This window comes from Punica granatum, chromosome 7 (genome assembly GCF_007655135.1).
Source record: "Punica granatum isolate Tunisia-2019 chromosome 7, ASM765513v2, whole genome shotgun sequence".
NCBI classification, from domain to species: domain Eukaryota; kingdom Viridiplantae; phylum Streptophyta; class Magnoliopsida; order Myrtales; family Lythraceae; genus Punica; species Punica granatum.
The window spans coordinates 3,785,381-3,811,239 of record NC_045133.1 but is presented as its reverse complement, the minus strand read 5'-3'; the positions used below and the strand labels follow the sequence as shown (position 1 = coordinate 3,811,239).

The following is a 25,859-nucleotide window of genomic DNA, read 5'->3' as shown; positions in this document are numbered from 1 at the left end:
GAACTCCACTGAAGGAACGACCGGAACTCAAAACTTCAACCTGTTATAATAAAGGAGCGGGCAACATTCCGCGTACAATCCTTCACGAATCATGGAGCCATCTTGAAATCGACTTTCATTATCGAAATTAAATTACAGATCAACAGTTCTAGGTCAGACAAAAAAGAGTGGCAAGGAACTGATCAATCATCTATACTACCGAACATTTACACCAAAACCTTATGAGTTATGACAAGGATCTGTAAGACTGAGAGAGTCCACCCTTATTCATCTCAGCAAAACAAATGCTATACAAATCGGCAAAATCAATAATCAACCCCCCGGAGAAAAGAAAGAAAAGCACAATATTCTGAGTCAGCATCGAACTTCACCAATCTCCTACTCGAGCAGCGACTTTCTCTGCAAATGAACATTTATGGCCCGGGCAAAAATCGATACGACTAAAGCATCACCAGCTATGCTTCAATTGTGAATGACAGATGGTTCAGTGCAATTTAAACCATCAGGTCTTACTTCAGAAGCTTCATCTCAAAAATCATTTCATCATTCTGGCCTGATGTAAGGAGAGGAACTCAGCTCCGTACTGTACATGGAGTCATCCCCAACAAACCCGAACATGTTTGCTTCCTTCTCCTCGTCCCATCTAAGAACCTCCCTCACGTACTTGAACGCCTCATCAACATATGGCCGTTCCCGAGCCCGGGTTTGCCAAACAAAGAGCTTCCGGTTACTGAGGGAGTAGTAGAGCTCCTTGAATTTCATTGCCACAAAAAAGTAAGCTTGGAGGGCAAGCGCCTGATTGTTACTGTGGGGCTTAACCGGGTTAAACTCGGTGAACCATTCGCAGGCTGATAAAGGGGCCTGGTTTATTTTTTCCTCAAAGGCATCATATTTGTTTAGAAGGAGAATGAAGGGACTGTCCCTGAAAGAAGGATGCCTTGCTAAGCCCTCGAACAAGTCCCTGCTTGCCAGCATTTTGTTGTAGAGAGGGCCATCCTTGCCTTGAGCCAACATCTGATCGTATTCACTCAATGCCACACAGAATATCACCGCCCTCACGTCTTCGAACATTTCTAGCCATTTACAGCCATCGTGGAGTCCTTTCGAGTTTATGCGGATTAGTTGGTACCTGACATATGGGAGAACCTCATCAAACAATGCATGATGTTTCCAGCAAGCAAATTAAAGAGATTAGGCTTTGTTTCTTCGGAATTGTCTCAAGATCGATTTTTTTCTAGGGAAAACTTTTTGATGCAAAAAGGTATTTCTTGGAAAGAAGAGAGCGAGTTTGGAAGGAAGCATTACTTGGCCATCGCGGGTGAGCAATCAAAATTTTCACTAAACATCTCGGACATGGGACTTCTATCATCAAATGAGAAATCAATGAAGGAAACCCCATTGCTCGGAGTGACTCCCTCAGCGTATAAGATATCCTTTTCAGAAGGCTCATACTCATTGCTCGATATCTCAATTGCCTGGACTCATAAGATAAGGACCACCATGCATTAAGTCATGTAGATGCTTACTTAAGTTTATATACAAAATATATATTATTAAATTGTGAGCATACGAGCAGAGTGGTTTGAGTTTTATGAAGGACCATGTCTGCTGTTGAAGGAAGATGCACAAAAGACATACCCGATCTAAGAAATATTTTGCAACATCAGGAAGTGAATTCAATTCTGCCCTTCTCCTGTATGTTTCCTGAATAGCAGGGTCCTTCCAAACCTCGTCGACAATAGGAGCATACTCTCGTGTTGCGGCAGGAAAGAAAGCATCTAAGTCCCCAGTTGCCATAATATCAAGCAACCACTCGGAAAAATGCTTAAATCTTTGATTTATTGAATAGATGCATTGCTTGCTTTCCTCAACTCCCATTTCACCTGTATTTTATGCAGGAAAGATTATCAGCAATGACCAGACAAGAATTAAATCCATGAGTCTCTTCAAAGCAAGAACAGAAGAAGCATGATGTGACGAGACACTTGGCCAGAACTAGAGCTAGCACAGCAACAGCACAATTTGTGCCCACAGGAGGAAGTTCAAGTACCTGAGGATTTAACAGGACCTGAGGATGATTCTACAGTTTCATTTGCACCCCGATGTCTCTCCATTAAAGCTTCCTCTTCGAACCGCTCTCGGCCTTCAAGTAATATACTGAGGTACTTATACATATTGCTTTGAATCATAAGCTTTATATTTTGCAGCTCTTCTGGACTGAACTTATTCCCGTAAAGAAATTTTGCCTGTCCAGGAAAGAAAAAAGTACATCAAGTAGCTGAAGAATTTCTGTTCACTCAAGCTCAGAACATAAATGGATTACGTTACAAGTCCTAATTACAAGTCACACGCGATGAAGTTTTACCTGCTTGAAAATAGTGCTAGTTCCAGATCCTTCGAGCCCAATTAACAGGAGTTTCTGAACTCTTCCCTGTTCCAAGTACTCTGGTACAGATCTATTTGAATAGGTAGATGGATCCTCTTTCGTCCCATGAGGATTTCCAGGTGGAACAGGTAGTGACAATAACGAACAAATGAAACGAGTAGACGCCTGCCTACCAAGAAGCAAAATTCAACTGTATAAAAAATCAAAGCAAAAATATTTGACACCTAAAATAAATGAAATAGCATTAGCTCAAGATCCACAGATTCTAAAAGCACCTTTCCCCATATGTTTCCTTTTATGTTATTTTGACCTTCTTCCTCGTACGATCCATCGTCATACACCCAAAAATGAGTATCCCGGGGGCATTGTACATTGGCAAGCTGAGATAGAAAGCAGCAAGCATAGAAATTAATATAAAGGCAATATTCACAACAAAATTAGCACATAAATTTAAATGAACAAACAATTAGTCTCAAATAGAAGATGTGCAACTTTGTTGACAAGGAGCTCTTAATACACCAAAGTAGTAAATGTGGGATCAACAAATCTTTTGATAATTCATATAGATTCTTAACTTTCATAAAAAGCATAGAACTATCATGCTTCTAGCATAATCAGCCTCTCCTATTTAATTGTCTAGTAAATCAGTAAAAAAAGTGCTCTCACGGCAGAAAGAACTTTGTTTTGCCAGAAGAATAAGAAATCTACCTTTACATTTCTAGTTTAATATGATCATCGAGATACCCGTAATTTCTATATCAAACACATTACCAATTTAATCAGTAGAATAAAGGGTCCTCACCTTTTGGAAACCTAAGATAATGAGTTTATTGACCCCATTACATGAGAGATGCCATGAGTCCTATCAGTTAAACTCCAAAACACTACACTTGTGAGAGAGAACTGCGGCACTGCCTCCTACTCCCTTTATATGTAGTAGAAGAAAGTCTTGCACCAGTCCATCTCTTAATATGTTTAAGTCAGTAGGGATACCTTTACACATGCCTTCTAACTTAATATCCTGTCTCTATCAATTTACCCAGTATGTCCATTTTACATCAACATCAGCTGTTTCATGAATATAAATTTCAACCAACCAACTGCATCCTTATTATGCCTAATAAATGCCAGGTTTCCTTAAGAGCTAGTGGGAAGAACCACAAAACTTCGCAATCATATTTGCAGGACCAAGCTGATGGCATAACATTTTAGCTAGGGATGAAAGGACAAGCAATTTCCATATTCTGAGTCGAATCATTGACAGATCTTACTGAAACACCTCACTGCAGGGTATTGCACGTAGACTTATTTCATATTCCAGCATAAACTAACCTGAGCAGCAATACATGTCTTGAGATAAAGCACTATCATTTTGCATAACCCGCAACCAATATATATTCTCAGATCTTTCTATAGCCAATGCAATACTTTTGGAGGGAGAACGGTTTCTCCTGAGTTGAAAATTGTAATAAGTCAAAAGCAATTCTGATTCATATGATTGGCTTTAACCAAGGGAATTTACCTTCAAAACCCGGAGCTCCACCTTTGTTATTTCACGGCCATTTATGTAAACCTTTGTATTCCCATTGCTGGCGTCAGTCCGAAGCTTACCCCCGATGTTCAATTTGGAGCTAATTATCCTATCAGGTTTTTCTCCTTCCTGAAGACCGAAAATCCGTGCAAGAGGTACCAGATGAGAAATCATCAAACATCAAACATCATGATCACACTTTAACATACAAGCACGACAATGGAATGGCCAATAAAAGGAGCCTTCTTTTACCTTTCCCCACATCCCTGAATCCTTATCATACCAATATTTCCCGGGTTTCAACTTCTGCGGTGGGAGTGCGCACCCCAGAATCTCGGCCAACTCCTCCTGCCTCAGCTGCCTCCCGTTCACGTAGAGCTGCTCAGGCCTCAGCTGGTTCGCGGCACACTCCTTCTCAGCCTTCATTATCTGCCTCACCTCCAGAGGGCTGCAAACCCTAGCCAAAATCCTCGAACACTTTCCCAGCCCAGAGCGCCGGGCCTCGTCAATCGGCTTCCCAATGCAGCTGACGCACTTCCTCCCCTCAGGCATCGACCCCATGGCCTTCAAGAGGCAGTTGCCGCAGTACTTGGCCCCACAAACAAGGCACGACTCTCGCTCCTTCAGCCTATTCCCCTTCCCACAGCGGCTACAGACACCCCGCTTCCGAGACGCCGCCTTCTTGGTGGCAGCGGACGGCGAACCCACGGCGGTAGCCGGGGTGCTCGACGCCGGTGACGAGGACGAGGAGTTGCCATCTTCATAGTTGTCGTTGTCTTCGTACTCGGAGTCCCTCGGCGTGTTGAAGGTGACCACAGCAGCTCGCCTCGGCTCAGCATTCTCAGCTCTAGACTCGGCATCATCCAGATTCAGAACTCGCGAGTCCACGCTGACTGTGCTCTTGTTGTCTCCCTCATCCAGCTCCGGCTGTTCCAGCTGAGCTCGAGCGGTCGAGGACGCCCTCCCGCTGTCCACAGGAGAGTCCTTGAAGACGGAGCCATTTCGAGGCCGGTCAAAGCGCGAGATCCGGCCCGGCGGTATCGGGGCCACCACGGGTATCGAGGAGGAGAGATCGGATCGAGATGATACGGACACCGGCTCGGCGATTTCGACGGGATCGACCCTGGGGACGGAGTAGGGGACCGGGGGGCCGTCGTACTCGACTGCGATGGAGTAGTCGAGGTGGTCCTCGTCTGGGAGAGGGACGCCGGCGGGGAGCATTCTCCGGATGACCTGCTCCCACCTCTTCTCCCGGTCTTCGTCCTGCTCCGTCGCCATGGCAGGAAGCTTGAGTTAGCAGGTTCCGATATCGATTTTGGGAAGAAGAAGAAGAAGAAGAAGACGGAGGAGAGAGAAAGTTGAAGTGAGATGAGAGAGAAAGAGTCAGAGGAGAGTTGGTGTTGTTGGAGAGGGAAAGTAAACGGAGCTGACTAACGGCGGTGAGGTGACGGTGGCTCTGTTTAAACTCGGTCAAGTATTCCGTCTTGCTCTGGCAGCTTCGGTTGACGCCGATCTGGCCGCCACGTGTTTGTGCATCATTGGCCCAGTTAGGCACCATTCCATTTGGTTCGATCAGAGAATCTCGGACAGGGGACAGATCGTACCTACGAAACGCATGAAGAATCAAAAAATGATTAAATGGGGGAGTGAAAAAAGTAGTGGTGGAATTCCATATGCCATCCATCCAACCATCCATCCATATGTTTTACTAGTTCCCATCATTTTCTAATCTCACCTTGGAGATGGACTATGCACTTTTGATGGAGCTGGCATCCGAGACCAAGATCCTTGATGGGTCTTCTTGCTTTTAGCTGGTGGTTGAATGTTCGAAGGAAAAGTATCGAAAGTGTGTGCTTCGATGCTTAAGTCAGGTTCGACTTCAGAGTGTATAATCGTGTGCTTAGATGAAGGCTACTGGATCGGGGGTTGATGCGGTTCAGTGATATCTAAGTCGACCTCAGATGATGTGTTGCCCGACATGGTTTGCCAACTTCAGCGGGACATTGCGCTAGATCGGCCACCAGGGGCTGCCGCACGACCAACTTCCTAGACCTAAACCAGCCAGAACTTTCGCTCTGGCAGCTTAACCAGATTGCCTCATCCTCAAGAAATTGTAGAAGGCGACAGACTCTGCCAGTGATCCCGTTCATGGTTCAGAGATTAGTGGGTGGATGAACAATTGGAGGAGACAATCTTCACGAACCCTTGAATGTGACCACTTTGATCACGAGCACTTGTACGCGAGTACTTGAACACGAGCACGCGTACAAACAATAAACACTAACTCAATGAACACGATCACAAACTTGATGGGAGAAAATCTGGAAGTACGAAAAAACACTTTCCGAAGATATGATTTGTCCCCATACTGTTACTTTTTTTTTTTTTTGGTTACATAAGTCACCATGGGGTTAAGGTAAAGAATTCTCGAGATATAACGAGATTAGATTTCTCAATTAGAAAACTCGGAACATTCACTTGCTATCACTCGTCTTCAAGAAATGTTTCGAGTAAATCAATGGCGCCAAAAGCCCCCCCTTTTTTTTTTTTTGCATTGAACGGGTACATTGAAGAGATGTTTCCCTTCGTAATAAGCCTATCAAGCGGGACGCGTCCATTCGCCACTGTAGTATACTGCAACCAATACTATAACCGACTGCATGTGCTTTCTTTTCCTCCTCAGACATGACTACCTCGATCTCGGCCTCGGCCTCGATTTCTTTTAACTGAAACCCTGATTTGATCTGCAAAGTATCGTGAATTACACCAAATAATTTTACCGATATACAATTCCATTGGATTTGCAGTTTGATTTCTCAACAGATGTGGTCGATGCATAGCCACCTGAGCCCAATCTTCGGTCATCGCCATCCTTAGCCGAATAGACGAAGGATTCTTTTACCGAGCCCACCTCGCGGTATCGCTTTTGGGCCTCTGGATTAGCCCAAATCAGAATCCAATGGGCCTATTTAGACTTATCCTAAGCAGGCCCACCAGTTGTCAATGGCCCATTGAAGTGGACCAACAGTACACGCAGTTGCAGAGGCAGAGCGACTGGATTATTCCAGTAGGCTCCTAGGTGGGGTCGGCTGGATAATATCGGAGTCCCTGTCCCTGTCCGAAAGTTCCGTCCTCCGAAGCCCGGAGCCACAAGCGGCAGTCTTCCCCGCTCACCACGTGACGCGTCATTCATTCAGCCCACCGCCACCACCACCTGATTCACGCTCGCTGTCGCCGGAGTCTCCGGTGGGCCCCGCAAACGACTGGACGACGTTATAGCGGCGTTGTTCCAGTCCTAAAAGATCTTCTCCCTCATCTCCTCATGCGGTTTTAAATTACCTTTCTAGCCCCTTCCCCCCGGGACTACTCCCTTATTTTTTTCTTCTCTTAAATTCTTTTTCTTTTTATTGTTTTCCGTTTATTAATTCCATACGTGAAGGAGTTTCATGGCTTACCCTAACAACAGTTTTTGTCTCAATTTACTTGATTTTATACTTAATCGCATACCATATTAACATAATTTTCATCTACATGAGAAGAATGCTATGTAAAAAGATTTGGTGGTTGCAAAGATCGGCATTTTGATCAAAATCAGCCATATCTTCGTAATAAAATCACTAGTACTCATAAAATTCATGTTACGCTAATTGGTGATATAATTGCTTGATATACACGTAAATATAATAAATTTATTTTAATATTAAAACGAAACATATGCAATTGATAAAAAATTGTGATCATAACACTACTTTTGGCATTAAATGAGCAGAATATAAAACAAATCGAATGATTATAACAAATATTCTAATTTACATGATAACTATTAATTACTCATGTGCATTTTAAATTTAAATATTACATTCTCAATATGTGTCATATTCCAAACTTATAAATCATCTGAATGATTAAACTTCTCAATGTGATTGTCTTGATGACCAGCAGGTGTCCTCGAACCTCAACAAAAAAAGGAAGTCCATGAAACACGTCTCATTTCAAAGGAAATTTTTTTAACGAAATTATCTAAGTTAATAAAAATAAAATGGTCAGGAAGGGGAGAATTTTATTTATTTATTTATTATAAAAAAAAGGCGGCTGGCAAGAGGGGCATTTCCGTCAGCTCGTTCTTTCCGACACCATCCTAAACGGAAATAATATGTAGCCTTCTCATTGACCCATAGATTCATCGAAATCCGCCCGATTAGTCGTGCCCAAGTTGTATTCTTCCATCCCTGTAGGGTTTATTCTCTCTCTCTCCTCGATTCATTTCCAATCCATTCCTAGGTTTGATTCAGATCGTCACACTGTTCCTTCGACCTTCTCTGGTTGCGGAATCTTTTGCTGCCGGGGAGCTCTGATTGTTAATTGAGATTCTTGGTGAGATTTGCGGATTTTGCAGCTCTTAACAATGGAGTCAGCCGCCGTGACCATCTTTCAGTCGTCGCTGGGCGTCGCCAGCTCTTCTTTAACGTCCAGGTCGGGTAGCTCGGCCGCCGTCAATGGACCCATTTCTGTTAAGTTTGGCGCTAAATTGGGGCCCTCGCTGAAGGTAATTTTTGTGGTTCGATTGATTGAGGAGTTTTTCTTTATTCAGTCTCTCTTTCATGTTTGGTTTTTCCCTATTGGTGTCATTGGCTGTGTCGAACTGCAAATATGGTTTTTGGGATTTTTTCTCTTAATCTAATTGTTGCATTTATCATACGTTTGTGTCTTGGGTTTAAATTAAGCTTGAATATTTGTTCTTGATGGTTTACGGAGAACAATCTTTGTCCTAATCATCATTTCGTCGGGGACACGAGGCCATTTCTATTTAGTTGAAGTTTGTCGGAGATTTTGCGTCAAAATCGCAACTTTATGATCATCTGTGGATTTATCGTATGGGGGTAGATGCCGGAAATTTGTAACTTCATTCTTGGTATGTGCTCTGTCTTTCTGTTTGTTTCCGATATGCTGAAGACTGAATAGTCATCCACTTGGAATTGCAAGTTAACCATTGTTTTTCCTGTCTGCTAAACTCTTCCATTTATTTTTCCCTTTTCGCCTGTTGGGTGGGGGGACTGGTACCTGATTGAGCTTTGTTGGTCGCCTTTCGGTGATATAAGTGAATTACCCCCTTGTTCCGATGTAGTACGTTTGCATTAGAGATCTTATTGTTGGGTTATGCACGGTGTTGTTTGTAGATCCGTTTGGTAACCTTATGCATTTTATGGAAGAATTTGATTCGTGAGCTAACTGATTGGCGTATGGCAGCATTCCGCTTCAGCATCACAATTGAGACCAGGGCAGTGGAAAGGGGTTCGTGGAAGCAGGAGAAGCACAGGAGTCAGAGCATCACTGTCTCCAGAATCTGCTGGATCATCTGCACCGATTGCCCCACTTAAGCTGGAATCTCCAATTGGGCAGTTTCTTTCGCAGATCCTAGTCAGTCATCCACACCTTCTGCCTGCTGCAGTTGAGAAGCAGCTTGAGCAACTTCAGACGGATCGTGATGCAGAGAATACGAAGGAAGAGTCCTCAGCTGCTGGCACGGACCTAGTCCTATACAGGTTAGCAGCTTTGTCGACACTGTTCCACTTGATAATATACACGATCTTGGTCTACATCCTAAATCCGATTTATACGTCTTTGAAAATATCAGGAGAATTGCTGAGGTGAAGGCTAATGAGAGGAGAAAGGCATTGGAAGAGATCTTGTACGCTTTGGTGGTGCAGAAGTTCATGGATTCTGATGTATCTCTAATTCCTTCTGTAAGTTCATCTTCAGATCCTTCGGGCCGGGTAGACATGTGGCCAAGCCAAGAAGGAAAGCTGGAGCGGCTTCATTCCCCTGAAGCCTATGAGATGATCCAGAATCATCTTGCTCTTATTTTGGGAAACCGGGCAGGTGGTTCCTCCTCGGTGGCGCAGATAAGCAAGCTTCGGGTTGGACAGGTCTATGCAGCGTCAGTCATGTATGGGTACTTCCTTAGGCGGGTTGACCAAAGGTTTCAGCTTGAGAAGACGATGAAGATTCTTCCTGGAGGATCGGATGGGGATGAGTTTAATGTACAGCAAACTGTAGGGGAAGAGAAAAATGCAGGCTCTGTCGGTGACTCTCTTGAATCTATGCAGTCTCATCCCGAAGTTTCATCTTGGGCTGGTGGGATCAGCAGTGATGGTTTCGGTTATGGGATGAAACCGTCCCGATTGAGAACTTACGTGATGTCCTTTGATGGGGAGACACTTCAGAGATATGCCACGATTAGATCCAAAGAGGCTGTAAGCATCATCGAGAAGCATACAGAGGCTCTATTTGGACGGCCCGAGATTGTGATTACGCCAGAGGGCACAGTCGATTCTTCTCGGGATGAGCTCATCAAGATCAGTTTTGGTGGGTTGAAGAGGCTCGTATTGGAAGCAGTGACATTTGGTTCTTTCCTGTGGGATGTTGAAAGCTACGTAGATTCGAGGTACCACTTTGTGCTGAACTGAAAGGTGATACCATGCTTTATTGCCTCTCATAAATACGAGAGGTTGCACTGACCAGCTTGACGAAATGAATCGAGTGTACACTAGATGATTATTCCGTTATCTTGTGTCTTGTTTGTACATATATTTATACTTTCTGCTGTGGACAAGATAATGGTTAATATGAGTCCGCCAAAGTACTCATCATTCGCTTTTGCCATAGTCCACATGGCTGAGCTCTCTTTGATTTTACTATGCATTTGAATACATGTTCTGGAAACGAATCCTGGTCTTTCAGATCCATCTGCCCCTTCGCTTTATTGTTCCACGTAATACGCATAACTTGCTCATTTTGGTAGGTTTGGCAGATCCGTGTAGTAAGATAAAAAGCATTTGAGAGTTTTGGGTCCGTTTATGATTCATTACTGTCATCATTTGAACGATGTCTTCCGAATTGGAAATTAGAACCATACAACCTATTAAGAGACCCAACTGTAGTAGAAACTCTAATTGCTAATGAAGATGTATCCTGGACATCTCTATACAGCGGAATGTCGGGGTTTAGAGAGACTCAGATGATGCAAATCTTTCCCCGATATGTCGTAAAATGCTATTGTCGCGTCGGTTTCTGTAAGCTGCATGGACATGAAACCTTGCCCATCATAGTAGAATTCAACTCCATCTCTATCGAGTTCGTCCACATCCCCTTTCCAAGCCTTTGATCCGCCTCCACTGGTAAGAAACTGTATGCCGCTGCATTTCATTTACGAACTTAAATGAATCAAAGCCTCTTATCATGTGCAACTGCTGTCATCAGGCCATATTAGGGTGGAAAGAATGGGAAAGTTCTGATCTGTTTCGTATTCTTCGGTTCGTTTCCGAACCAAACATGGTGTAAGAGGGCAAGTTCGATTCGTACCTGCTTCTGCTGCTAATATGTTCTAAGCAGTGGTCGTGCCCATTAATATACATATCGACTCCGTTTGCCTGAAAGTTGCATTCACAATAAAGAAGTGTTACGTTTCCATGTTTCCTCGGAATTATCTGCGTTAGAAGTACTCTGCATTTCCTTTAGTAAATGCGAGAAGGCCACCTCAAGAATCGGTAGTAACAGCTTCCCAAGCTCCTCCGTGCTGCGGTGGTGCCCGATGCTTTTGATCGTGTGATGCCCAATGACAAACTTCCAGTTTGCTTTGGAATTTCTGAGCGTGAGATCGAGATCCTGGTCACGATAAAAATGCAGCACGAACTGGTCAAATCTTTGGCTCAGGAAAAAGAGATTTTCTGTTATCAATGGCCATTTAAGCAAATTTTCTAAAGTTATCGCCTGACCTTCAAGAGCTTCGAGAGGTAATCCTTCCTCGGGAGCACGCCTCTCCAGTCAAATGTGTGCTTGTTCGGCTTCCGGAAATACTTGTCAATGAAGGGAGTTGTGTCGACGAAGAAAAACTCTGCAACTTCTGATCACCGGAAAAGGAAATTAATGCTCATTTCTCTGCGGCCCATCGTGGGTTTGACAAGTTCTGCTTCAACTTGGAACGTCGAACGGAGATTTTATGGTGAATAATTTTCTCACCGAAAATGGAGAAATATGGACTTTACCTGTTTGAAGAATGAAGGACCTCAGGCAGAGCCACCTTTCATCAATTCTTCGAAGGGCCGGGTTCAGCTGCGCCTCCACGTCTCCATGATAGTCATGGTTCCCCAGAACTTCGGAAAACAAAGATGATTCAGAATGTTGAAAATCGGGATAGAAAGAAGAACAATTGGATAAAGCTCGAGATTTCGCAACTGCAATGAAAGTAAACTACTAAACTTCCTGAGACGGATGCTGCAGTGACCGGTGTACACTAAAGACTTGGGTCTTAACTTACCAGCGTACCACTGCTTCTGCAGGCTCTTGGCAGTGTAGACTCTTGTAAAGGACTCCACGAATGTGGGGTCGTTTATGCTGCTCAGCCCATTGTTATAGAAGTTGTCTCCCGTCGAAACTACAAAATCTATATCCATTCTTTCTCCAATCCTTCCCATCTATGAGGAAACCAGAAACCGAACATGGTGGTCAAACAATGCCTCTTCCTTATATAAGCATGGTTATTCGTCGGTGAATAAACTAGTCCTTCCCCATGATACAGCAAAAGATGAAAATAAGACGCGAACCTGAATGGCAACTTCAGATTGGTTGTAGCGGCCCCGCCTTCCCCAGTCCCCGACCACCAACAAGCTAAGGGACCCGTCAGATCTTATTGGGTGCTCGAGTCGCATTAGCTCTGCTGATGTATGCAGAAAGCACATGAAAAGCATGGCAAAGAGCCATAACATGCCCGAGAGCTTGGAACAGTCTCTCCTGTGGATCGCCATTCCTGGAACTCGATTGGTTGAAGCGTAGAATAATAAAAGCCGTCGCGATTTAAGAACTTAGCTGAATGGAACCTGCAAAAAAAATGTGACCTGCACGAGTCCGATATCGTGTAAATGAAGAGTGATCAGTGAAAATTAATAACCACTGAATTTCACATTTCCATGCATGCGTCTTTCTCCTTTTGTAGAGAGACGAATGCGTGACAACATGTGCTTGCATAAAGGCCAACGTTCGGTCGGTTTCCTGGAAACTTCTGACGTACGAGTACATGTCTTTTAGGTCTGATGAGGTGAGAGAGATTAAATTAATGTGGGAAGTTTCTTCATCTTGGCAGTAAGCGAAACAAATAATAATAGGTTCAAACCTGCTGGAAGTATCTTGAGGCCTGGGTTAAGTCGACGCCCGAGAAGAGATCAATCTCAGGCAATAAGATGAAAACACCTCGTGATTTCACCAAAAAAACTGAAAGTAATAAGTAAATTGTCGAGCCTGTTTCATAAATTGTAAGGATCAAGACTGGTGAAACTTGGGTTGAGCCTCATGACAAATTTGCAGCATTTCATGTACGAATCACCACCAGCACAGTGTCTCTTGGTGCTTGTCTGCAAGGACTTCCTTAGATCGGTTGATTTGTGGGATGTTCACGAGTTCGGCAATTGATCACCACGAAACAGCATCTTTTGTTGTCGAGAAATTGAAGAATATATTTTCTGATCAGGTCCAGATGACAGAAGCATGCGGCTCTCAGCTCGTAGTAGTGGAGGAAGCTAACCGTAATCCCGGTTGTACTGGAGAAAGCTTTTTCGTATGGCCAATTACATGTGAAGGCTTAATCTGTTAACGGGAATGCGATATTGCCCACACTTCCTCAACCAAATCTTTGCTTTCCCAGGGTTTTCGCGGTAACAAAGATCTTTCTTTTTGGGTTTTTGCTGCAATTCTCGAACAATGATAGCATTAAAATTTCTGAAAATCGCACCGTCTAGTGAAGAACAAACGGCTCCGAAGAAGAGAGAACTTCTCCAAATAATCACACATCAATGTTACCTAATCAAAGAATTGACAAAGAACATTTACACACAAGATCCTTCCCCCACCATTGCTAAGGAATGAATCTCGAACCTCTGACTACAAATTCTATTCCTCTAACTAATCACATTGTCTTCCTCCCCAAGTCATCTTATTCTAGATGTAGGTCTAGGGAGCTCTACCTCTCTTACACCGACGGGTGAAGCCTCTTCATCGCATTCCACTCGTGCAAGACCTCCCCGAACACATCGTAGAACACGATCCTTGCATTATCTGAGGTTAGCTGAACCGACATGAATCCTTGCCCGTCATAGAAAAACCTCACGTGTGCTTTGTTTGTTGATCTGATGTCTCCTCTCCACGCCTTGGACCCGGCCCCGCTTGTTAGAAATTGAATCTCACTGCAAAAAGTGATAACGATAGTGTTTTAACATGCTTGTTGCGCTTTTCTAGGATGACTACCACTGGGGAATGTCGATGTTTTGGTTGGTTCTTACCTTCCTGTGTCCTGAATGTGTTCGAGGCAGTGGTCGTGCCCGTTCATGTAGAAATCGACATTGTTCACCTGGTCATTGGATTAATTCGAGTGAGTATCGGAAAGTCTTGTTACTAAACAATTAAGTATTGATAGCAAGCCAGAATCAACCATAGAACCACGGGTTGGAGTCATTGCCTGATAGGTTTAGTATCCGATCCCGTTTTGGAAACTATTGTTTGAAAATTACCCGAAGAATTGGGAGAAGCAATTTCACGAGCTCTTGAGTGTCGCCATGGTGGCTTATGCTCCTGATCGCGTGGTGACCAACTGCGATCTTCCATGTTGCGGTTGACTCCCTCAGCGCCAATTCCAGATCCTGTTCCGAGCAAGAACTCGCAGTAAATAATCAATCCATCCATTGAGAATTATAAAAAAAAAAGGAGCATCGATATTCCAGTCTCTTGCTCCTAAGGTTAAAAGAGGAAGTACCCCCAATAGGTTCTTGATGTACATCTTACGGGACTTCACGCCGCGCCAATCATACGTATGGCCCTCTGAGTCGGTGAAGTACGACCTCACGAACGGTGTCGTGTCCACAAAAAACATCTCCACCAACTCTGCAGGATCACAACAATTACAAATTCTGATCCCACCACACATTACCACACACATTGAAATCATTTTCATCGATCGAGTCCGAATTGCCGAATTTGATCGGTTTAATAAGCACCAACCTGAATTGACAATGAAGGACCTCAAGCAAAGCCATCTGCTGTCAATTTTTCTGAGGACAGGGCTCAACTGGGCCTCTGCATTTCCCCTGTAATCATGGTTCCCCAGAACTGCATTTCGAAAAAACACCAAAAGGACAAACAATCAATCCAAATCAAGCAAAATTTAAGTAAAGCTTCGACCTTTATATCAGTGGAGGCTGGAGAATCAGTAGATTACCACTGTACCACGGCTTCTGCAAGCTCGGAGCAGTGTAGATTTTGGAAAAGGACTCCTCAAACGCAGGGTCGACGTCGCTCGTCAGCCCGTTATCGTAGAAATTGTCTCCCGTTGATACCACAAAATCGATGTTCAGCTTCTCCCCAATCATTCCCATCTGCCCAGAAACAACAAAAACGTCACCTTTAGCTCTGTTTTTCAGCTGAGGAAAAAAAAAAGTTTTTCATTGATGATGTTGAAGAGGGAAACTGACCTGAAGAGCAACTTCAGACTGATTGTACTCTCCTCGTCGGCCCCAATCTCCGATCACCAGGAAGCTCGTTGACCCGTCTGCCTTGACGGGCTGCTCGAATCTCTCAAGCTCTGCGTTGGTGAAAGGAAAGAAACAGAGGAGGAGAAGGAGGAAAGGGCAGAGACCCAGAATCGTCTTCTTGCTGCAGAGACCTTCCATGGCGCTGCGAAAGCCCAGCTCGGCCAAGGAAGACTCAGAACACAGAAAGAGAGAAGAAGAACAGGAAACCCAACAAAGAAGTGACGAAGATTTACTTTGTCCGGCGGATCGAATCTCCGATAAGGGGAGGCTTCGGGTTTCTCTGTTTCAGTTAAATAGCAGCAGGGGAAGAACGCCATTGCCGTTGGAGCTTCCGTTGCTAATTATACTGTGGGGAGAGAAGTTAAGGCCGATGATTAGCCGCTGGTTAATTAGAGATGATGGTTGGTTTTAGGGGAAGAAATATTAATTCGAGCGGTTTCAGCGAATGGAAGTATGCCACGTGGAGTGGCTGCAGGGGTCAAGTCAAAACCTTGGGCTGTTTGCTGACGTGGCGATCATTGATTGGTTGTCGGAGAGGTCTGGACTCCTGCTTCCTGTAGAGAAAATACAGATAGCATTGTTTTGTGATAAGACAAGATAAATGCAAAAACTATAAACAAAAAACTAAACAAAATTAAACAAAAGGAGATTAACAAAAAAAAAATGTAAATTATGAGTTGTGATGCAATTCAAAAAATGTGATTACGTTAGATTTTTTTTTTGGGGTCAATTCTCTATATATTGATATATTATTTTTTCAGAATTAGCTTACAATCAATTAGAGATTGTCGTTGCTAGTCGGTTGAACTACTTCGATATTTTATGACTTGAAGAAAGATTGGCTTTTTTATTTTTGGATGAATGAATAATATTATCCAAAAATTGGCCTTAGCATTTTGTGATTCACATAATGCGATATTATCTCCAAGGATCTCAAATTATTAGATAATATATTGGAATTTTTTTTCTAATTTGGGAAAAGATTTTAAATTTTTTTTTCTAGGAAATAAAAAAGAGAAATGTCCGAATATGCCGAGGGGATCTATTAGTGGATAAAAGAATATTCTAAGAATCGACCTTCCGAGATCTGCTGTGGGCCTCACTTCTGAGTCGGATTTGTCTAACTACTGTCGGGTGCCACGTACCCGTCCGCACTGTCATTGTTCATCAATTGGATGACTAAATTCAAATTTGCAATTGGTCCTCCACATCACATTACAAAAATTGCATAATGGTCCTCCAACGAAGGATTAGTATAATTTGGTCCTTAATTTGATCCAATAGAGCACGACATCATCCTCTTACCAATTGATTTCCGAGATCTTTGCACTGAGAAGGTTCTATTCTTGCATATTACGATCTCTGTGGTAATGTTAGGAGTGATGATATGAGGATTGGTGAAGGAGGCGGACATGGTTCGAGGTATTTGATATGAGAGGGCCGCGATATGCATGAAATTATGCTATTGATGAGCAGGAATCATGCATGAAGTGGAGGATTTGAGGTAGAGGATGACATTGCAAGCGTTACTGTAGGTGGCTGTGTGTCGGTGTTGTCGTCGTCATTAGGGTTGTGAGCCATGCTCGCTCTAATACCATGGTACGATCGATATAGAGAAAATTGTGGAGATTCCCTAGCTGAAAAGGATAATTTATTTACTGCAAAATAAAATTTTATTATAAAAGATGAAAAATTTTCGATAAGGAAATATGGAGGATTCTCTTAAAAATTTCGTTCCATATTTTAATCGGTTAATTAGATACGATCTTTTCCAATTTGCCATCATAACAAAAAATATCTAATATATATTTTCACAACTGAAATCCATCCATATATATATATATAAAATAAATTAAACTAAGTAATAAATGCGCATAATAAATCTATAAATATACTAAATAAATAAGTATATCAATACAACAAATTTCTCATATTATATAGATATAATTCCAAAGTCATTTTTAACAAGTTATTAAAAGTCATTTTTAATCAAAGAATTATCAAAGATTTGAATTAAGTATTTTAAATAAGAAAATCACAAAATGCTATTATAAAAATCGTCTCTAAATCGTTTAAAATCAATCCAAAATTTAAGATATTAAAAATTATCGTTCAAAATTAAACATTAATTGTTGAAAACTCTAATCGTTCATAAGAAGTAAATTCATTTTTAACAATTGTGATTAATTACTATATGGTTGCATACGTGTACATATGTAAATAACTAGTGCAAGGATTGAAAACTTAGTTTGTTAAGAAAGTTACGCACTCGAGATCTACCAAGATCACGAAAATCTATATTGACAAAATTGAAAAGATCCCAAGTTCAGGAAATATTTATATGTTAACAAAAGAAAAAAAAAGAGAAAATTTCTAAGTATTGATGCAAAATGTCTCCCATATATATATATATGGGCTGCAGTGCAGTATCGCTCCTCTTGATCAGTTAGCTCTAGTTCTACAGCTGGTAGGATTCGAAGGGAAGGGAAGGATTTTAAGTTTGAAAAATATTAAATTTTGAAATCCTCTCTTCCCTTTGCTTTCGCTTGCTTCTTAATCGATCGATCATGGCCTGGAACAATGAAGAGTCGAAGCCGTCCAAAAGGATCAAAACTGCAGTCTGCAACTCTGGTGAGCTAGCCGAGAAACCCTTATGGCTACATGAGTCAAACAAGATTAATTTCATCCAATCAATTAATTTAACGATTATTTGCAGCACGCAGGAGATTGATTAATTAGTATATAATGAGGATGCACGGTGCATGCGTTTGGTAATGATGAATGAATATTATTATGAATTTGTGACATAACCAGGCCGGCTGGCCGGCCGCGCATTACCAAATTTTATTGGATGGTCACTTCTTGATTGATCAAATGTCTGACCTTATTAGTCGGATTTCCATGTGCCATGCTGCAGGTCTGGATTTCCATGTGGCATGACCTGGTTCGGTGAATCTATGCAGGTTGTATATTCAGTTTGGAGCTTGAAGCTGGCCTTGATATATATAATTATAATAATTCTAGTAATCTCAACCATTATATTATATAATTCTTTGCGAATTATAATTATCGTCTTCCAAATTCTAGGCATTTTTTAACGATGCTTCCACCGGTGCCAATTCTGCTTTCGCCGGTGCCGATGCAGCTTTGGCCGCTGCCGATGCTGCTTTTGGCACCGCCAGTACCGCTTTCGCAACTGCCATGTCTTTTGGTCCAGCTCCGCGCCCAGCACAGGTATCGCTCATAACTCATAAGCATGCATTAGACTTACTATGAAGAGGAACTTTGTTATCAACGGTTAAAAGTCGATTGTTTAGAATAATAATAAATATATACATATCTATATAATTAGTTACAAGATAGTTATAAGAGAAAATGTATGTGAGAAAGAGGGAAAGATAATAGATAAAGATCTAAACTACTTAATCATTAAGCAAAATTACTTAATGAAATAAGTAGAAAATTTTGACTCAATGAGTTATGTTATTTTGGTGATCTTTATATCTTATAAAATTTTTCTCATCCTTATTCGTTCCTCCCTTCCTCCAATACATTTCTTTCCTTAACTGATTAAATGCTTAATTTTTAATCACTTAATTGATCAAATACGACCTTCTACTTTCATCAATAACAAAAGAATATTATATATGTTTTACAATATAATTTTTCTTATGATTCATTTGTTGCTATTAATTACTCTTTCCTTACTATATTAAACTCTTTAACTACTTTAAATACATATGAAAATTATAAAAAACAAAATATAATGCAATACAGGGGTAATAGTACTCAATTTAAGTTTTATTTAACATTTAATTATTTTATTCTTAAAAAGTGTAACATTAGATATTATGTAAAAATGTCAATTCAACTTCAAAAAATTTAAAATGAAATATTTTTTATTTGAAATTCTCCAAAAAAGTTAAAACTTAATACAACTTAAAATAATTTTTTAAATCTGCGGTTACCTAGTATCATTGAATTACTGTAATTTATAGCTTCAGTTTGGAACATGAAGCTAGCTATAGAATAATTCTAGTAATGTCAACCATTATATAATTTAAATAATTATAACTTAAATAATTTAAATAAAAAATTCTCCAAAAAATTAAAATTTATATAGCTTAAATAATTTTGTAAATCAGCACAATGCGCTAGATATATAATTATAGTAATCTCAACAATTATATAATTACTTTGCGAACTCTAATTATCATTTTCCAAATTCTAGTCATTTTTCAATGATGCTTTCGCCTGTGCCGCGATGCTGCCCACACCGCAGATGCCCCAGATGCCGCAAATGCCCGGATTTTTCAACATATTATATTTAATTAATAAAAAATAAAGGTTCTTTTAAAAATAAACGTTCTTCACTAAATTAAATAACTTTAGAGGTCAAATATATTATATTTAGTTAAGTAGTTTTTGATTTAATAATTAAGTAATTTAAACCTTTGTCTCTCATCTTTGCCTCTTCCTCCTACTTATTTTCCCCTATGAAACTTACCTTGATGTCTGGCCGTGGAGGCTTGGGCTGGATTCTTGCCACGGGCTAGGTCGCCTAGGGTTGCCTCGCATACTCAAGTCCTATTTCTGTTGGTTGGGGCTGTTGTTGATAAGGTCCGGGCTGGGATTTCCGAGGGCATTGTTGTTGTTCTGATTGTTGTTGTTTGACATTTTTCATTGCTTACTACGTGAGACCGAAGCTAGCTCTCTTGATTGATGTGATTAGATGCGCTAACCTGATCTAAGGAAAGAAGGGGAGCTGAAAAATACGTGAAAGCAAGTATATTCCTGGGCATAGTCGTTCTTCGTTGCCCCTCGATGGAAATATATACACTTGATAAATGCAATTTTGTAGCCTTAGATAGATCACATGTTTTTGGATGATTTTTTTTTTCCCGAGGCATAGATGGATCACCCATTTTGCAAGTTTGCCCTCACACAATACTAATTGTAGACAAAAACATATGCACCCTACATTCCGTGTGTGACACATTGATACGTTATTCTGTACTGTGTTAAATTATATATCCGCTAAGATTCATATACAATTTGTAGAGGGCTAAATCATGTCAGACTTCATATGGTTATATTTGACCAATAATCAAGTGGTTGCCATTAATTATATGAGAATTAGTTGCACAATTCTCATCAACTCCCATAGTGAACCATGATTGAGAGAATTTTATTGGTTGAAATAAGAGCGGTATAGGACCGATTTGCGTAGATGAGGTCACTCTCATTCATTGGAAAGTACGTTGGATTATCCATTGATATGCACACGCAACATGCAATATGGAAAAGAAGTTCGAGCAGGTTCTACCCTATATTTAATATTTATGGCCATAGAGTGAATTATGGGTCATGCCAACGTTTGTATGTTCTCTTGTATACATATTTCAATAGGAATCGTATGTTAGACAAAGATTATGTTGAGTCCACTTACAAAATTGAGAAAAAAACTCGAGCACTGCATAACCACAGCCACGGACAAAACTCAAAAACACCAAGTAGAAAAATAAGTACTTATTATAAACTCAGTTAATATATATCTGCAATGGCTTTTCTGAATCCATATTTGAAAGATAATGTTTGGGGGAGAGAGGAGATTCACCTCTTAATAACCTAATAAAAAGTAACGATCTAGGGGGAGCTAAGTAATTTTATCAGGATCAACCATCTTTTTGAAAATCTAATATCCAGAAAGAGGGAATTACTCAATTACAGCAGCAGATGATGATGGTTAATTAAAAGCGTTAGAATGATATAATCATTTTAATTTTTTAATTGCAAAATTTTATCAATTCATCAACTTACCAATAAATTGTAACTCAGTAGGTAACGCATTAGTCTTAAATAAAGAGGGAAGGGGGGGAGGAAAGGTCCCTCTATTTCTTGTCGAACCCGCTGGCAGTAGTAATATTCTGATTATAGACTTCCAGCCGGTATTCCTCTGATATCTCATTTGGGTCTCACTGCGTTGACCAGCTCAGCCTTTCGAGTCTTAGTATAGCTATAACTCAAATCGGACGTTCCACGACGGGATTTTTACCCATATGGTTCCGCCCCTATGGGGATTGTTATGCTGGTTTGCTATATACAACAAGGGAGCAAGTTAAGCTCCAGCAGCCAAACATCAAATTTTATTTAAGCCGACAGAGTAATCGGCTATAACTGAATTTCCTATCTTGAGGTCACCATTTGGAATATACAATATTTTCATCCTCATCAGGACTTCAAATACTCGGTGAATCAACGTAGCAACATCAGCAGCCTTCTTTCAAAAAATCTTGTCCTATTGAAATTAGCATACATTCAGCAAAAAAAGTGGTGTGAATTTCGAGTTTTCGTGTTTATGTTTATCGAACTTTCCACGATGAACAAGCCTTTGCTTGATTCCTACAATCAGATGGGATAAGAAACTAGTTATGATTTCACTCACCATTTCCCGATGCTGAGCCGGCCACTCTGTGTTATCAATCTAATCTTGAGAGAGTTTTGATCCGCTTACGGAGGAACTGCACATAAATGGCATCAACCGGAGATCATTAAGTTAGGTAGATCGAGCTTAGCGGTAGATTTTTCCCATTATAGAAAACGTCGAGTCATCAGACACTTCATAGGCCCAAATTCTCTAGGTGGGCTTGGGCTTTTCCAATTGGAGGCCCAATCCTAAAAAGCCCAATTGTTAGCAAATCACAGTGTCTCTTGACAGCCTGTGCGCCTCTGCAGAAATTATTCTTAAACCAGTTTTTTTTTTTAAATAATGTTTTAGAGACTTGTTGCTGTAATATAGTACTTGCTCCGAGAACCGTTTTCTTGAGCAAAATTTCTACGGACAATGTTTCATCCTATGGCGTCAAGATAGGTCGTGATATATATATAGCTAAAGCACGTAAAATATATGCACTAATTATTAGATGCAGTCACTCCGACAAGTTCATCAACAAGTTTGTGAACTCGAGTAGAAAACTCTTGATTAAGAAATCTCGTCAGATTTTGCATATAATAGCATGAACATACTCTGCTCCACCACTGTCACCTACCTGCCCCGCCATGGTGAGTGACTCCGTACATTGCTTGGTCGACTGCCATATAGTCATGATTAATTATCACCAAGTCTGATTTCTGGCTTTGCACTATTCTATTCCTGTTCTTTTAGTGTCACGCTCTAACTTCCGTTTCTTAACCAGGCAACAGAGTAATAATAGTGGAAGGAGAAAAGGCAAGCTCAATGTTGCAGCTTCTTGGACATGTTACTGGTTTCGATTTCGGGGAAATATTTTAAATGCACATTTCCAGGATAGATGAACTAATATCGGAATAAAACACGTCAAGCTGTTTGTGTTGTCGAAGAGGAATCTGCAGAGTTGCCTAGCCCATCCGATGAATAAATCAACGACAGTTTGGTGTATAGGTAATTCAAGCATGCATATGATACATCATTAGTAATTAATTAAATAATGTCAAATCTACACGGTACAGAAGCCCTACTTTAATGGTTGTGCTTTGTATGTTGTGTAATTAAATATAGATTAAAAAATCTTCACAATTTTATAATTTGCGCAATTTCCATTTAACATGGAAATCTATAGTACATAACATAAAATAAAATTGGTATATTTATTATGTGTTAAATGTATTAACATAAATAAATAATTTTATTTCCTGTAGAAATTTAATGGATGTTAATTTTATTATCTATAAAATGATTCCTAATTAAAAAATCTTGAAACTTTTATTAATGAAATAAAATTGATTAGAATTGTAGCATAAAATATTGTTCATGGTCCATTTAAATTGCATGAAATAGGGAAATTGATACTAATCATTCGGATAATTGTCATAACTATTTTTCACTAAAAAATTCTTATTGCTTCTTCCTCGCTATATCAATGTGAGATAGTTTCATTTAAGATTTTCTCTTTTCAAATTTTCCATTAGCAAGACAAGAAGTCTACATGTGAATGAAGAAAAAGAAAAACGAAACAATCAAACAGAAGTATTTAAAGCTAACCAAAGTTTAAGGGCAGAGCTCTTCTCTAAGCTAGTGCCGCTGTCCCTTGCCGACTTGGGTGCTACTTTTTTTTTTTACTTTTTTTCATTTTAATTTATATTATAACTTCTGACTTTTGCTAGAAAATGTACTAATGGGATGAGGACTTGACTCCTCGGATCAACCATGCAATGGAACAAAACTCCAAGAAAAGGAAGGGAAGATTGATGAGAGACTCCGACAAAAGGAGCAAGAAATGGACTGGTCTTTTGATACGCGGGTGAAAGAAACAATGCAACTTGTGCTATCGGAATATGGAGGTGTTCCTCCGGCTCAACAAGGTGATGATTCTGATGTTTGATGTTTTGTTGAAAATTAAGTACTAGTGTAGCTTTCGAACTTTTGATGGAAATCTAAGGCGCGTGTCACGATGGTTTGACGTAACTTTAAAACCGTGTTTTGATGGTTTGAACTTTTGACATAATATTATGGTGATGGTGTGACAATATATTATGGCGTGAGAAGTTTATGGATTGAGGTATGTAAATTTTGCTAAACAGGATATGTGAAATTTTATTTTTGCGATGGAACTGCGACATAACCACTTTGGTGAAATCTGTCACAAACATATTTGAAACAAATCGATTGGTTACAAATTCGTCACACCACATCAGAATTCCATCAGAGATTGGTCACAAAATCACTTGAACTTGTCGCAAATCCGTCAGAAATACTATGAAAACTATCCATCACAAACTTCTCACATACTGCCATTATAAAATCTGTCACAAAGGCATCCATTACAGGTTCGTCAGAACGTTTGTCACAAATCGCCGTCACAATTCTGTCACTATATGTCACTATTTGTGATGGACTTTAATCGTTCGAGTTATTAATTCGTGAAGGAACAATATACAAGTTGTGACGGACACTTCTGTTACAAATGTTGTGATAGGCTCGAGATCTATCACAAAAAAGCTTTTGTGAGAAGGATATTTGCCACATGCTTTATCCGTCATAATTATACTTTTTGTGACGGATTTTTGGTTCTTTGTGATGGACATTTCCGTCACGACTGCCTTGTTTTCTTGTAGTGTGTGATTTTCATTATAATTTTTGTAGGCATCTCTTAATGTATGAAACTTGCAGATCTATAAATACTATTGTAATGTAAACATTGATCGGAAGATATTAATTTTAGAAAATTTTATAATGCATTTTATTTAATTTATTATGATATGTATTTAAAAAGTTAATTGAACAAATTATATGATTACTATTTAGTTATGCAAATATGTCTGATTTCCAATTAAAAGTAATGTGTGTTCATTTGAAGAATTGCTTGGCATTAAAGAATTAAAAGTAAATTTATCATAATTATATTTTCCTTATGTTAATTATATAACCTAAAATGATATGTAAATTTTTAATATTTTATTAAATCTACAGGGATATAAATTTATAAAAAAAATAAATTCTTCAATTATAATATTCATAGTTTAGAATATTTTAGTACATATATAAATTGAATAAATATATTAAAAAAAAATCGTGCATCCCACGGGTTGTAGGCTAGTGTCACGGGCTCACTGTTTGATGCCCGTGCGGGCGTCCAGAGATACGAGCACCGAGGCTCCCTGGACCAGCCCTCCCCAGGATTAACTGGCTAACACCGGTAACCGACCGATATGAAGTACAACACCCAAAGTACGTACCTGTGATAGAGCAGCTCATATTAGCCCACATACAATGAAGGCAATCAGTATACAGTCATAGGAACTCCATTATCGCACTTGGGGAGGGACTAGGAAGCTGGCCCATGACATTCTCCCCAACCCAATCCGCAAACGTCCTCGTTGCGGGCTTGTCCGTGTAGCAGTCCCAACGCCTTACGTCGCCTTCACCCCACACCACAACCCTCGTGGTGTCAGTACCTCAGCAACAACACTGCCTTCACCCCACACCACGTCATAATGGTGTCAGTTCCTGAGCAGTTCGGCTCCCACTACACAAACTCCCCCACGAACAAGGACATGAGGACACATCAGGCTCCATGACTGTTTACACCTTCGTTGGTTGTTGTATTATGTGTCTTCCCTAGCCAGGTTACCATTGGATCGTCCCAGTGAGACACCATGACCAGCTTACTTGCTGAACGAGGACCAGCGACTCTCGAGACCCAAGCTTGGAGTCTCCACACTTTCCTCTCGTAGGAAAGCACTCCCCTGCCTGAGCCGAAGCGTCACAACGCTTGTCGCTTGATCCTTGTCGAACCTGCATCATCATGGCTTACTCCCACCAAGACTAGCTCTGATACCACTTGTCACGGGCTCACTGTTTGATGCCCGTGCAGGCGTCCAGAGATAC

At 40.6% G+C, this 25,859-nt stretch overlaps 4 protein-coding genes across 6 annotated transcripts; 1 reads left to right on the top strand and 3 right to left on the bottom strand.

The window, feature by feature from the left end:
* Positions 1-87: 87 nt before the first annotated feature.
* LOC116214008 (extra-large guanine nucleotide-binding protein 3-like) lies at positions 88-5,195 on the bottom strand. The gene is made up of 8 exons (XM_031549215.1): positions 4,170-5,195; positions 3,909-4,046; positions 2,662-2,766; positions 2,366-2,551; positions 2,051-2,246; positions 1,639-1,883; positions 1,306-1,475; positions 88-1,129 (listed from the first exon to the last, which is right to left on the bottom strand). The coding sequence occupies exons 1-8, from the start codon at positions 5,193-5,195 to the stop codon at positions 544-546; spliced, it is 2,652 nt and encodes an 883-aa protein (XP_031405075.1). The 3' UTR covers positions 88-543.
* Positions 5,196-8,095: 2,900 nt separating this feature from the next.
* On the top strand, positions 8,096-10,661 carry LOC116213682 (UV-B-induced protein At3g17800, chloroplastic-like). The gene is made up of 3 exons (XM_031548711.1): positions 8,096-8,463; positions 9,165-9,460; positions 9,553-10,661. Exons 1-3 carry the CDS (start codon positions 8,323-8,325, stop codon positions 10,382-10,384), a joined length of 1,269 nt encoding a protein of 422 aa, XP_031404571.1. The 5' UTR covers positions 8,096-8,322; the 3' UTR covers positions 10,385-10,661.
* Positions 10,662-10,760: 99 nt separating this feature from the next.
* LOC116213683 (purple acid phosphatase 3-like) lies at positions 10,761-12,873 on the bottom strand. The gene is made up of 7 exons (XM_031548712.1): positions 12,521-12,873; positions 12,235-12,391; positions 11,963-12,070; positions 11,693-11,820; positions 11,454-11,582; positions 11,280-11,347; positions 10,761-11,113 (listed from the first exon to the last, which is right to left on the bottom strand). The coding sequence occupies exons 1-7, from the start codon at positions 12,719-12,721 to the stop codon at positions 10,900-10,902; spliced, it is 1,005 nt and encodes a 334-aa protein (XP_031404572.1). The 5' UTR covers positions 12,722-12,873; the 3' UTR covers positions 10,761-10,899.
* Positions 12,874-13,239: 366 nt separating this feature from the next.
* On the bottom strand, positions 13,240-15,874 carry LOC116213684 (purple acid phosphatase 17-like). 3 transcript variants are annotated; one of them, XM_031548715.1, is made up of 8 exons: positions 15,434-15,871; positions 15,181-15,337; positions 14,964-15,071; positions 14,719-14,846; positions 14,477-14,605; positions 14,249-14,316; positions 13,934-14,152; positions 13,240-13,654 (listed from the first exon to the last, which is right to left on the bottom strand). In XM_031548715.1, the coding sequence occupies exons 1-7, from the start codon at positions 15,629-15,631 to the stop codon at positions 13,939-13,941; spliced, it is 1,002 nt and encodes a 333-aa protein (XP_031404575.1). In that variant the 5' UTR covers positions 15,632-15,871; the 3' UTR covers positions 13,240-13,654; positions 13,934-13,938. The 3 variants fall into 3 exon arrangements, with proteins under 3 accessions (XP_031404575.1, XP_031404574.1, XP_031404573.1); XM_031548714.1 differs by lacking the exon at positions 13,240-13,654 and having other exon boundaries at positions 13,661-14,152; positions 15,434-15,635; positions 15,727-15,874; XM_031548713.1 differs by lacking the exon at positions 13,240-13,654 and having other exon boundaries at positions 13,661-14,152; positions 15,434-15,870.
* Positions 15,875-25,859: the final 9,985 nt, after the last annotated feature.